The following is a 14,029-nucleotide window of genomic DNA, read 5'->3' on the forward strand; positions in this document are numbered from 1 at the left end:
ATGTTTGCTGGATATAGTCAAGCTTTTAGATTTTTATTTTTCCTTTTGATTTTCTTAGAACTGGTTAAATTTTCCCATTGGCTGGGAAAGCATGCAGGGCTGAAAGACAGAGGTAGGCCTGCCCCCCCCCCCCCCCCCCGCCGGTTCCTTACCCAGCCAGAAGTGCAGGTCATACTGCAGGTTTCCGGAGCGCTGCTTGATGGTGTTGAGGATGAGGTAGGCGTCGCCCGTGTAGAACCCCCCGTACAGGTTGGTCGGCACGGCGACCAGGTCCATCTTCTCGATCCTCCACACCTGGAGGCCCGGCTGCTGCCCCGCCCTCTCGAACTCCGGGTGGTACACCATGCTGCGCGGAAATGGGGCGACACAGCGGGTCAAACTGGGACGCCGTCCCGTGCCAGGCATCCCCCCCTGAGAGACCCGTTGTGACAAATCTACTGTAAACTGGCACCTGAGTTTACGGTAAAATGGTTTAAAAAAACAAAATATTGATCTGCATTGAAAAGTATCCTGCATCAGTTCCTACACAGATTCATTCTTGTCTGTTGTTAGTGGTTAAATGGGAGTTCTCCTACCCACAGGAATGTGTCAGCCAGAAGTCCTGAGATGTGAGTTATTTGTGCTCTTCCTTCTGAATCCCTGAGATGTGAGTTATTTGTGCTCTCCGTTCTGAATCCCTGAGATGTGAGTTATTTGCTCCATTCTGAATCCCTGAGATTTGAGTTATTTGCTCCATTCTGAATCGCTGAGATGTGAGTTATTTGCTCCATTCTGAATCGCTGAGATGTGAGTTATTTGCTCCATTCTGAATCCCTGAGATGTGAGTTATTTGTGCTCTTCCTTCTGAATCCCTGAGATGTGAGTTATTTGTGCTCTCCGTTCTGAATCCCTGAGATGTGAGTTATTTGCTCCATTCTGAATCCCTGAGATGTGAGTTATTTGCTCCATTCTGAATCCCTGAGATTTCAGTTATTTGCGCTCTCTGTTCCAAAGGTCCCGGCCCAGCCGGTCCGGGGTTTCCGCCCCTGCACACAGGGGCACCGTCCTGAAACAGGAATGGGATGGCTGCAGCTGCCGCCCCCCCCACAGCTGCACTGAGCCGAGGCTGTTTTTCGGGTGGAGTGGGACTCCAACGGACCCATGGCACAGTTGTTCCCCTCTATGGAGTGTTTTTTCCAAGTACACACACACACACACACACACACACATATACTCACACACACGGACTCACACATGCAAACACACACACACACATATACACACACCCACACACGCAAACACACACACACACACACACACACACAACACACACATACACACACACACACACACACACAATACACACACACACACACACACGCACACACACACACACACACGGACTCACACACGCACACACACTCTTCAGACCCCAGGACTCTGAGGCGCTGCATTAAGTGCATCTGAAGAGGCAGCCGTGCGGTACTCAGATTATCAGCCACTTCAGGACGTATGTGGCATTTCTAAGATGTGAGTAACGGGCTGTGTCCGAGCACAGCTTGCCTCATACATGTACGTACACACTCACACACACACATGCACGTACGTACACACACACACACACATGCACACACACACTCACACACACACATGCACGTACACGCACAGGCACACACACACACACATGCACGTACACGCACAGGCACACACACACACACACACACGCACGCATACACAGACACATAACTCCTTGCTGTGTAGGCTTAAAAAACTGTCAAATAAATGAGGAAGTTGAAACAAGAGAATTCATTCTTAATTCCCTCTCTTCAACTGTCTGTCCTGGTGTCAGGTTATGCTAAACGCACCGACGCTGCATCGTGCGGACTGCGGGTGTCAAAGGGAAAGTCCCTGAGTAAAATTTGTGCTCTGCTTTCTAGGCTGCGGCTGAACTGAAGATGTAACCCGCACTTCATTTCCGTTTTGCAGGAGCGGTTTCTGACACGTTCAGTATGCGGAGCTTCCTGTGCCAAACGAAACACGAACAAACAAACAGCAGACAAACACAACCCCCTGCATCTGCGAGAGAAACATCTGGTAAGAAACGAGTACTTTTCCCCACGCTATTTTTTTTTTTGTCTTTCAAATCCTTACACAATTAGTGTGACGGTCCAGCGTCCAGATTGCTACACTGATGCGTTCCAGGATGAAGCCAGTTCCAAGTTCCGAACGCTGAACACCATTCCAAATTGGAGTGAAAGAGCATTCCGGAACAGGCCGATGTTCCGCGTGCATGTTTCCCCCAGGCAGAATGAGGTTAGGACTCCGTTACTGTTTCTAAAGTGAATCTTTCACTTCAGCATCTGGCGTCGTATGTTTTTGTTGTTGTTGTTCTTGTTAATGGACACCCAACACAGAACAGGATCCCCTTGTGATCCCAGTCCTCGGGGGGAGGTGGTTTTACAAAGCAAGCAGTCCCAAGTTTCTTTTATTTTTTTTCTCAGCCACTGTCTCCAGTGTTGGCACAAGGCCGCTGTGCCTTTTAAAACATATATTCCGAATATAACTCTCCAAAATGGTTTTTATTTTGCTTTGTGATTTCTCCAACGCCTACGCCATTGTTTTGGTCGCAAAACAATGCACACCAAGAAGACATAAAACACACACAGTTAATGAGTAGCTAACAAATGAGTCGTGTCTTAAACTACATTGTGCATGCTCAATTTATTCTGCTTCCAATTCCCTAGTTATACTGACCTCATGGTACAGATGCCTGAAATTGTGTTTCACCCCTTCTTGGGGGGAATTTGGAGTGTCCAATGGTGGTTCTTGGCCTCTCCAAACATTCAGGGGAGTACAGAAATGTAAACTCTCCTCTGAAAGGCCACAAACAAGAAACCAGGCTGTACTTTAGTAAAGTTATCTTGTTATCTTTTCCTACTGTGTTCAAAACGGATATGTCAAATGTAAGTTCCCCTATGAATACCGTAGCAAGAAATGAACGGCTCGCCTATACGTTATCTTTGCCAGTCTTCATGTATCAGATCACTGAGGGCAAAAGTTATACATCCGCTTGCCCTATCTGCATTTCAGTAAAAGTGCAATCCTACTTTCTATAACGATCTTTCTGCTCTGCATTGGTTTATCACAGTATCATAATCAGGCTGCACCCTTCCCCATCCCTCCCTACCCCCCTGTAATCTCTAAATTGACTGTAAGTTTAGGGTTGTACCTAGGTAGCTGTTGACTTAGTTAATGCACTCGTCTTAACTTCTGCTTGTATTTTTGCATAGACTGCATTGTTGCTGTTCTTGTTTGTGTTAGTGTTAATCAGTTTAACCTACAGGGTCCAAGTTGAACTATGCGGTTGTTCCCTGCACTTGGAACGGTACTTCTCTCTAGGGTTTTTCGACACTGTTCCTGGTTATGGGTATACACTTTGTTGTACGTCGCTCTGGATAAGAGCGTCTGCCAAATGCCTGTAATGTAATGTAATAATGACCCACTCGCAATAATATCTGAGTCATATTAGTATTGAGTGATAATGGCTTAAAACAAACTTTTCGTTTGGTGCCCCGCTGATGTTGTAGATTAATTGAAAATGTCATCCACAAAAAGTAGCCTAATCTAATAGTCATGTGAACTTTTTATAATTTAATATCTCTTTTTTTTTACCGGCCAAACAAGAACTAAAGATTCAGTAGTACTCGACTCATGCTCTCTGCTTAGTAACAAAGCAAGAATGTTGAAATTTTTTAATAAAAATAAAATTTATTACATTTTCCCGTTTGAACTGAATGCCTGTGCTGATCTACTTTTTCCATGAATGTGGAACCTTCGTTGCAGTTTGCATTTGTCGCTATAATGTGAAAGATGGTATCAGCATGAGCCAAAATGGCTTACCAAATAATGGTCCTGATATTGGCTCAGAAGTTTCCATATCTTTCACCCTGGGTTTGTATATTTGTGTTTTCTCACTGGTGACCTTTATGTTTGTACAGTAACATATACAACAGTGCTAATGCTTATGATGGACTGATCTGATCCTACGCAGAAATTTTGGCTTTCATAACTATCATTTTGTTTTATCACTTCTACCCACACTGCCCCCCCCCTCCTTAATACATAAATCCTGTATGTGCTACAGCACTCAAACAGACTGGCTTAAACATTAACCTTCTGAAACAGGATTTAACGTGTGATTTATGACTGGAAAGGCGTGGGCCCACGCCCGTGTGATGTCACCATAAGCACAAACTAAAGTCCAAACGCAGAGTGCACCTATCCAGTCCCTAATCACAGACGGTGCAGTGAGTAAGGTAAGGTCAGTGGTGCAGCAGTCCTCAGTAATGACACGTCTCCCGCCCACACACGGGCACGTCCTGTGGCAACGGCACACCCGGGCACACAGAGAGAGAGAGAGAGAGAGAGAGAAGAAGAACAGCGGCTGTCACTCAAGTCCAGGTGACTGACCTTAACATGGATTTGCAGACCAATTATGGGACCACCCCAAATCGCCACCCCCCCCCCCCAACCCCCACTTCATATGCATATCCGAAATCCCGCACTCCCGCGTACCCTGATAGAGAAGACGCTGTTCCTCCCCAGAACTGCACACTTCAAACACCAGCCAGAGGCGCCTACATGACAAATATCATCACCGTAGCAACAGGAAACCGCTGTGGCTCTTCTAGCTGTCAGATATTTCACAACAACCCGACACGGTTAGCTGCGTAGCGGTGAAAGGACAGGTAGCAGAGACGCCCAGCGCACCTCCATTCACCGCCAACGTGGAGCACGGAACTACACCTGTCCACACGCAGCCCATGTTGTGCCCAATCTAAGCCCTGTGTAAAACAACGGGGCTCCAACAGGCAAAACAGGAACAGGAAGTGGTTCACCACTGGATGTCTGTGCAGGCGGTCCAGTCCTACATCGTATTGCAAAATATCCACGCAGTTCGTGCTTTTGAAGAAGTTTCGCAATGATGAAATATGACAATATCAAAGATTTATTTTTATGTATTTATTATTTTGGGAAAGCTTTGTTTCATGTGCGCTGAGTATGTTGCACTTTTGATCATTCGTTGCATTAAAACTGAATTCAAATTGAACTTCAGCCTAATTACATACTGTTTTTTTTTGTTTTTTTTAAATGACTGAAATCACTGACGATGACGAATGAGGACATTTATAGACTTCCTGTAGGGAAGATGTGAGAACAGCAGGGATGCGTTTCTATGGAAACATGAACCAGCAGAATAATCTTGCCTTTTTTATTTCAGATGTCCATATTTAAGGTTATTTTGTGTGTTTTTTTAAAGAAACTGTAAACAGACCCTCAGCACTGAATGCAGGCTGCTTGCCCTGTAGACAGCAGGCAGGGGTATAAATAGTCTACAGGTCACATGACTTCAGCAAATTGTCTCATTGGCAGACTGGAAAATATGGTACTGTTTCATAATCCCTGTGATTGGCCCAGATCACGCCACCCCCTCCTCCAGCCCCTAGCCAACCCCCCCCACCCACCACAAGAGTGACTCAATTTCACCAGGATGTTCCACAGAGACCCCCCCACCCCCCATACTGAACCCCAGCTGCGCTCACTCAGTCTGGGACAGGCTCACCCGACCCCCCCCCCCCCAGCCCGAGTCATTGGATATGTGGGGGGCACAGAACCAATTGATTTGTGGCAAAATGCTTTCCCAGATGTTGCATTACTATAAACTACACGGACCAGGAATCAGACTAGCACATGCAACCAGTACACACACACACACACACAGACACATATATAAACACACACGCACACAAACAGCCACGTCCTGCAGGAATTCAGACCAGTCTAGCCTCCAGCGCTGTTTTATCGGAGGAGTTGTCACCTGAAATGCATGCTGGGAGTTCAGAGCTGGAACTGCTTCCCTATCTTCGGGGCTTCAGTAAGACCTCGGACGCTGCTGGGATAATCCCAACAGAACCAAGTACTCAGAACCAAGCGCTCGGACCCTGCCGAAATAACCACAACAGAATCAAGTACTCAAAACCAAGTGCTCTGACCCAGCTGGGGATAACCCCAACAGAACCAAGTGCTCTGACCCTGCCGGGAATAAGCCCAACAGAACTAAGCACTCGGACCCTGCCAGGAATAAGCCCAACAGAACCAAGCGCTCAGACTCTGCCGGGATAACCCCAACAGAACCAAGCGCTCGGATCCAAAAATCACAGGGGCTCCTCAGCCAGCACGGGACAGGCAGCGTGTAAAAACAGCCCCATGATTTATGCAGCGTCAATTAAACTCCTAACAGAGAATAGATTAATCTGACAGGTAAAAAAATCACACGGCTGGGGTGCAGCTAACAGACGGTGCGTGATTGTATTTAACGCAAAGGAGCCGTTTCCAAAAATAAGACTGCAGCTGTTTACATAAATGCCCACACCCCCTGCGCACCCAGTCTGCAGTAATTGCTGTTTGCGAAGCCAGTCGCCTGAATAACAGTAAGATGCAGCTGTACCACAATGCCACACCCCCTGCGCACCCAGTCTGCAGTAATGCATGTTCAGCCATCAGCCTGAATAACAGCTGTCTCTCCTAACCTGGCATTCACCGTGCTTAACACCCAGCTCTGCACCTGACGCACACTCCCCGAGGCAGATTTAGCCATCACCTACAGCGACAAGCTGCTTCAGACCACAGAGAAGTTCTCTCATCTAAAAGTTTGCACAGAGCAGTAAACCACCTAACAACACCTTCACGAGCGCTTACCCATCAACCAACACAGCACCCTTCACCCAGAGCAGTTACCGATCAGACCTAGAACACCACACCTTCACACAGAGCAGCTTAACACCATCACACCTTAACACACACACCTTCACCCAGAGCATCTTAAAACCATCACACCTTAACACACACACCTTCACCCAGAGCAGCTTAACACCATCACACCTTAACACACACACCTTCACCCAGAGCAGCTTAACACCATCACACCTTAACACACACACCTTCACCCAGAGCAGCTTAACACCATCACACCTTAACACACACACCTTCACCCAGAGCAGCTTAACCACACACCTAACACACACACCTCACCAGAGCAGCTTAAACCATCAACCTTACACACACCTTCACCCAGAGCAGCTAACATCCACCTTACACACACACCTTCACCAGAGACTTAACCATCAACCTAACACACACCTTCACCCAGAGCAGCTTAACACCACCCTTAACCACACCTTCACCCAGAGCAGCTTAAACATCCACCTTAACACACACACCTTCACACAGAGCAGCTTAACACCATCACACCTTAACAAACACACCTTCACCCAGAGCAGTTTAACACCATCACACCTTAACACACACACCTTCACCCAGAGCAGCTTAAAACCATCACACCTTAACACACACACCTTCACCCAGAGCAGCTTAACAGACACCGTCTGCTACAAAGCCCTTTATTTAGCGGGGTAATTCAGCTTAAGTGCTTTGACGTGCATAAGGGTGCATTAGGAGTGGCCCCGACTGGGAATCAAACCTGCAACCTCTGGGACACAGCAGGTCTCTGCGCAGTTGCTCCTGTAGCAACGAGGTTTTTCCCACACCCCGTCTCCTTTAGTCTGAATTTTGCATAATTCTGCATGTATGCTTTGTCTTATCTTAACGATTCAGTGTACCAAATGGTTAAAAACAAACTGTGTAACATCTGGACGTAAAATATGTATTTAACCCATGTCTGATCTGGATGTGACATGTTTGCGAGATCGCTTTCTTAGTATGGCGTGATATGAAAACCCAGCAAACTTCCCCAGGAGGGGTCATTACGGTTTATTTATTAATTAAGTCCCAGACAGGTCTGGCCTTGTTAAGCCTCCCAGCAGGCACTGCAGCGAGGCGTGATGCTGGTGGACGCTACACCACCGTGGGACACCAGGGGGCAGCTGGGCGGGGCGGGGGTGGGGGGGGAATGACTCGTATTTTTCCACAGCTAAGCATCCCATTCCAAAAAAGAAGTTCCTCTTTGTCTTTGGAGGAACTCATCATCGCTGTCTTTTTCTGATTGTACCTCATGAGCAGCCATTTTAACCCCCCCCCCCCCCCCTCTCCAATTTCAGCCCTGCATGCTTCTCCCAATCCTGCTCTGGGCTCAAACAAACCAAAGGAACACATTTAACAGGAAGCATTTGGCAGATTATTGTGTTGTAAAAAGAGGAGAGAGCGAATAGGCTTGGTTGTTTGGCCCATGGCTTAGGAAGAATTAAGGTTCAAAGTCCATGCTGAGCTAGTTCCCTGGGAGGAGGGTAAAGGCCTGAAATGTCCTCTGATAAAGACCTCAATCACTTTTTTTTATTCATGAACATGTTAAATCTTGACTTTTGACTTCAACACACTTATTAGATCACTTGGCACACAAATGAGGAGCACAAATTAAGTTGGGAGCTGTTGGTTGTGTGTATCGGTGCATAACCTTCTACAAGTATATGCACAGAAGAGACAGCCACACAGGCATTGCTCCTCAGTCAATTAACAAATTAATATCCCAGCATGCACAGGGTCATGTATTAAAACGGCAGATATGCCTGCCTGCCTACAGGTACTGGCTGGAATGGGGGTAACTGTTGGAACATATCTGGTGGCAGCTTCTGCAACTAAGTCACCTTGCTGATGCTTCATGAGGAACGGTATATAAGGTGGGATTTTTTACGAAATATTCCACACAGAGCCCAGCGCTACACACAGAGCCCAACGCTAAAAACAGAGCCCAGCGCTACACACTCAGAGCCCAACGGTAAACATAGAGCCCTGTGCTAGACACAGAGCCCAATGCTAAACACAGAGCACTACACACAGCCCAGCGCTACACAGAGCCCAGCGCTACACACAGAGCCCAGCGCTAAACACAGAGCGCTAAACACAGAGCCCAGCGCTACACAGAGCCCAGCGCTAAACACAGAGCCCAGCGCTACAGCTACACACAGAGCCCAGCGCTACACACAGAGCACTACGCACAGAGCCCAGCGCTACACACAGAGCCCAGCACTACACACAGAGCCCAACGCTACATACAGAGCCCAGCGCTAAACACAGAGCCCAGCGCTACACACAGAGCACTACACACAGAGCCCAGTGCTACACAGAGCCCAGCGCTCTACACAGAGCCCAGCGCTAAACACAGAGCGCTATACACAGAGCCCAGCGTTCGACACAGTGCTGGACACAGTTCTCAGTACTCAGTGCTTAACACAGCCCCAAGCACTCAAAGCAGCACTTAAAGCTGCTCAGTCCCGACATCCTTTTACTGAAAAATAGACTGATATTTTCTCCAATATTTTGAAAACCTTTCCTCTTCGCTGCAAAGGTTGTGGTAAGGATTCTTACCCATGAAACCATGCCCAAAGTACAAGAACGGTGCTTTAAAATGTATTATGTATTGTATTATGTTACTGTACATGATCTCTGCTTTCTTTTAATACTGTGACCTACCTACCACCCAGGGACAACAGATGGAGCTTAGCTTTTAGCTGAATCTGGTGCAATATATTTATTGTGTGCTGTCCCTCTCAAATAAAATAAAAGCACCACCCAAATACATTTTGATTCCTGTATACATAAGAATACGAAATAAAGTACATAATTTATCCTCACTAGGAAAATATATTTTTGAATATTACTTTAAATAACGAATACAGACGCGTTATACAGAATGACATCAGAGACAGCACTCTGGCCAATCAGGTGAAGCCGGCGTTACATTTCCTCTGCTAGCACGGATGTGTCAGTTGCATTGACTGGCATTCCACTAATCTAATCTGTCTGACAGCTTGGCAGTGAAGCTGCTGCTTAAATTTTCAGTATGTACTGAAAAAAACAGCTAGACGGACAAGGGCAAATGCACATGTTCATTTCTACCCCAAAGTGCTGAAGCTTCGTACATTTGGACAAAATAGCCATCAAGGTTCAATTCTGAAAACAACTGTCAGTAAGTGTCTAAAAATCTGCCTAAGGGACAAAATGCAGAGTAACAGTAACAGCTCCCACGGAATGGTGAGATAAACGCTTAAAGCACGCAGACAAGATTGCAGACGATGTCACACACTCCCTGACTCGCCCGGTCCAATAAAAGAGCCCTCGGTTTCCATTTCAGAGGTAGGGAGGGACATTAGACCTTTTATACTGGCTAAATTTCCAAACTGGCCAATTACACCTGGCCACCTAATCATCCCCCTTAAAGGTGATTGGACGTGCCTGCCTTTTAAAAATCCCTCCCAGTTTATCCCTGGTTCACCACAGCCGAAGATAACTGGAATTGCTTGTTACTATTTCTGATTACTGTAAATAAGGGTTTGGGGAAAATGAACAACAAAGATCATAATCATAGCCAGAATCACACTCAGAACTTTTGAACTACCATTTTCGCTAAAGAACTACAGTTGTGGCACTCCACTCACAAATATACTAAAAAACACAATTATCAGCGTGTAGCTACATATAGCAGTAATACGGTGTAGAGTACTTGTTGCTGGACAATTAAAAACATTTAAATTATTTTTTCTATTCCAAAGCCTCATTTTTTCGAAACCTTTGACAGGATGGCACAAAGTTAGTCAGAGCAGCAAATGTGTTTATTGGGCGTTGTAGTCTAGGCCCATTTTAAGGGGGTTTGTGGGATCAGTCCCTTCTAACAAATCCATCCCTTCTATATGACCCTGATACTTTTCTGTTTTTTATCTGCAAGTGTGCAAATGGGATGTAGTTTATTATTTGTATTTTTACATTTTCAATTTTCATATTTTAGGTATTTAGTCAACACTCAAGTCCTCTGTGGAGCAAGTCCACAGAGGGCGTGTTAGCATACATGCAGGGATTCTGGTCACCCTATAAACTGCAATTCACTATTTTAGCCTTTTCATTACAGCACTACAAGGACTGAAAAAATGTTAAATATTTAGTTTTGCATTCCTTTCCAAGGAAACTAAGTTTGAATTTAATTACACCCACCATTTGCTTCTTCTCTGGATGATACAAAAATGTGGGTCTAATCAGGATATCTCTTAAATTGCGTTTTTAAGTATTGTCCCGCAAACATACTACAAAGGATTCTTATGGCGGTTAAAGTGAGCGACGAACTGTGGATCTATAACAACCAAGTGGGCGGGCATTTTCTCCCTGGCTCACCGCGTGCATTGTTTAGCCTGCAGCAACGCTTCTGCATTTGGTTTGACACACGTATAATGAGTTGAATGCCTCTTAACGGCAAACCGTCAACATCACGCGTGCTCTTCCTCAAACGCTGTCTGGAGATGGGCCTATATTTAGAAAATCAGTTGTTTAGAGTTGTGTGTGTTTCCATGGTGATTATTATGTCAATATTAGTCGGGGAATGCCCAGCAATTACATTGGGAATGCTCAGTTACTCCACGGGGAATATGTTCACGCCACACCCAGTTTGCGTGAAAACTTAATAGGCCTGCCGATGTCCACACTGTTATTTAATGCAAATATGTTGGTTTGTGTTGTTTCAAAATTTAATCTCAGAGGGGATGCCATAATCAATGTAAATAGATTTGGTGTTGCCCTCGCAGTCAGTTTAATCAACTGTAAATGTTTTATTTTTAGTCTTGTGTCGACTTGCTTGTGGCACGAGTCGCGTTTACCCTGCCCTTAAGTAAAACTTGTACGTGATCAAAACGATGCTACAGTTACAGTATTTGCAGTTGCAGTAGCCCACTTAATAACTGAAATAGAAGCTTTGAACAGGACCACTTATTTACGTTTTCATATTATTCTACTTCATATTAAGCACAAGGCTTTAAAATACGCGTTAATAAACTCATTTATTCAATAATTATTATTTCTGATCCATGCTTAAGTTGCGTATAGATATGATTTGTGAATATTTCATTAAAATGAGCAATGCATTTTATCTGCACTGGAATTACTTATGGTTCTTCAGCGTTGCTCTAAAGTGCAGGCTTCAACTTCCCAATGATGTGTCATTTCGGTGAAGCTTGGTGCTGGTTGACTTGGTAAATTATTCCGGATTGTCTGTTCCCTACGCGTACGTCATAATATGCATTAAATATAAACTGGCATGAACAGACATTAAAGTCATTATGGTTTGTAAGTTTTGCGAACCACTAATCCTTTATGAAGTGGAAATGGCTACGTGGAAATGTTTCACATTTAGGCCCAATAAAAGTGTGTCCCCTTAACTGCTTATTCCCTTCCGTTTCGATTCTTTCCAGTCCTTGTAAGGCAACATTCTCGTATTCGCTTTCTTATCCTGGAACCACTTTTATGAAAGAACGTTATAGGCTGAACGGTAAATCAGTTCAGACGGCTGCACCACCGCTGCATGGGATCTATCGATAAGCCGCACGGACTGGCTGGATAACCACAGACCTCATACTGATGTACGGCTGAAGTAAAGAATATTTTGCTGGAAACAACAAATGTTAAAGCGAGCGTCGGGGTGTAGAAAACTGTTCGAAAAGTCAGAAACCAGCCTATCGTCCAATAGGCTGCAGGAGAAAACTTATAAAAGTGTGAAGTCGGACTCAAACTCGCTAGAAGGAGGCTATGAATTCAAATACAATTTTCAATAAATATCCTTGCTAAATAGGAAAACAGCAGACAATACGACGAAGAAGTGTATAAAGACATAAGGGATGTAACGGGTCGAGAAACCAATTACACTGGCACCTTTGATTGCTATCTTTACATTGGCACTGGCTGATTCTCCGAAATGAAAAGATAAAGAAACGTCGCAATAAACTGCACTGATACGATGCGTAAATACATTCGTATAGAGGACCTTTTTTCCAGACGCCACCCTTACCTGATGCTGAACGATTATAATATTTCGGGACCGATCCGCTGAAAATCTGTTCCTCCCGGAGTGATCTTTGTTGGGTGGTGTGTGTCGCTTCGGTAGGACGTTTTTATGCGCGTGGGCAGGGACAACTCCCTTCTGAGTCACAGACAGACAGACAGACTAACTGCGCTGCCCGGAGTGCGCTCGAGCCGCGGAGAGAGCAGGGGTAATGATGGATCCCTCCCTCTATGCGCGGCCGGTCTCGTGTCCCCCCTGCAGCCGGAGTGCCGGTATAGCAAGGTGCTCCACTTAGCACACCCTTCCGAAATGCAGACAGGGTCTGATGAATACACTACAAAATATGTTAGCTTTGTCTCCCGTTTGAATACTCACATTACCTTTTTTGTGCATTTATTATCTTATAGCCTATTTAAATTGTTAATCCGTGCGCAAAACTTTATTTAAAAAATGTTTGTAGGCTACAGTTAAAAATAGGCCTTACATACAGCTTTTGTCGTTAGTTGTTTGTTCACTCAATAATCTTCCATTCGTTTGATGAAAATGTAGGCTACTTGTGTGTTGTCTCTGACGCATAAGCAAAGTTCCCCTCATTCATCCTGGCGCAGTGGTTGTACATGACTGTTGTGCGACTTCGCAAGGGTGCCAGCGAGGTGTTGCCTCAGTAGCCTACATGAAAACAAAAGTTTGATTTAACTTATGTCCATTAAAACTAGGTTTCTGAAATAGTTGTTTTTTTTTTTTACTACTTTTTACTAACGTGTTATGTCTTAAAGATCTCAAACAGGCCACGCACAATGAAAGACACGGCTGAGATCCAGTAATGATAAGAGATCTGGATAAGAGCGTCTGCCAAATGCCTGTAATGTAATGAAAATTTGCACCACAAACTAAAATAAATGAGAGAGAGCAATGTAAGAGAACATTTCAGACACTGACGTCACCATCGCAAGCCGAATGTTTTACGACGTAACGACTTGAGTAATCCTATACAAATAATTCATTCTTGCAACCAACATAGACTATGTTATTCTAAAATACGATTTGAAAGAACCTTGTTCAGCATAAGAGTCAGTGACTGGAGCCCGCTTACAAATAGCATTTACATTCCATGTAGCTTTATTTTTATTGCATTGCCAACATATTTTGCACTTGAAACAATGTGTTCTTCATTAACATTATGCAAAACATCACTATAAGAAACCTAACTTGTCC

General features: G+C 44.9%; 1 protein-coding gene and 1 long non-coding RNA gene across 2 annotated transcripts in view; one reads left to right on the plus strand and one right to left on the minus strand.

The window, feature by feature from the left end:
* The window catches only part of LOC135240107 (gelsolin-like), a 31,919-nt gene extending 18,865 nt beyond the window's left edge, over positions 1-13,054 (minus strand). The window contains exons 1-2 of the mRNA XM_064309386.1: positions 12,821-13,054; positions 153-346 (exon numbers count right to left, since the gene is read on the minus strand). Coding sequence (XP_064165456.1) covers positions 153-345 — 193 coding nt within the window. The 5' untranslated portion in view covers position 346; positions 12,821-13,054. The remainder of the gene's footprint in view (positions 1-152; positions 347-12,820) is intronic.
* On the plus strand, positions 343-3,774 carry LOC135240112 (uncharacterized). The gene is made up of 2 exons (XR_010325597.1): positions 343-2,073; positions 2,182-3,774. It is a non-coding gene; the product is annotated as an uncharacterized LOC135240112 (long non-coding RNA).
* Positions 13,055-14,029: the final 975 nt, after the last annotated feature.

The sequence above is a fragment of the Anguilla rostrata genome, chromosome 14, assembly GCF_018555375.3.
Source record: "Anguilla rostrata isolate EN2019 chromosome 14, ASM1855537v3, whole genome shotgun sequence".
NCBI classification, from domain to species: domain Eukaryota; kingdom Metazoa; phylum Chordata; class Actinopteri; order Anguilliformes; family Anguillidae; genus Anguilla; species Anguilla rostrata.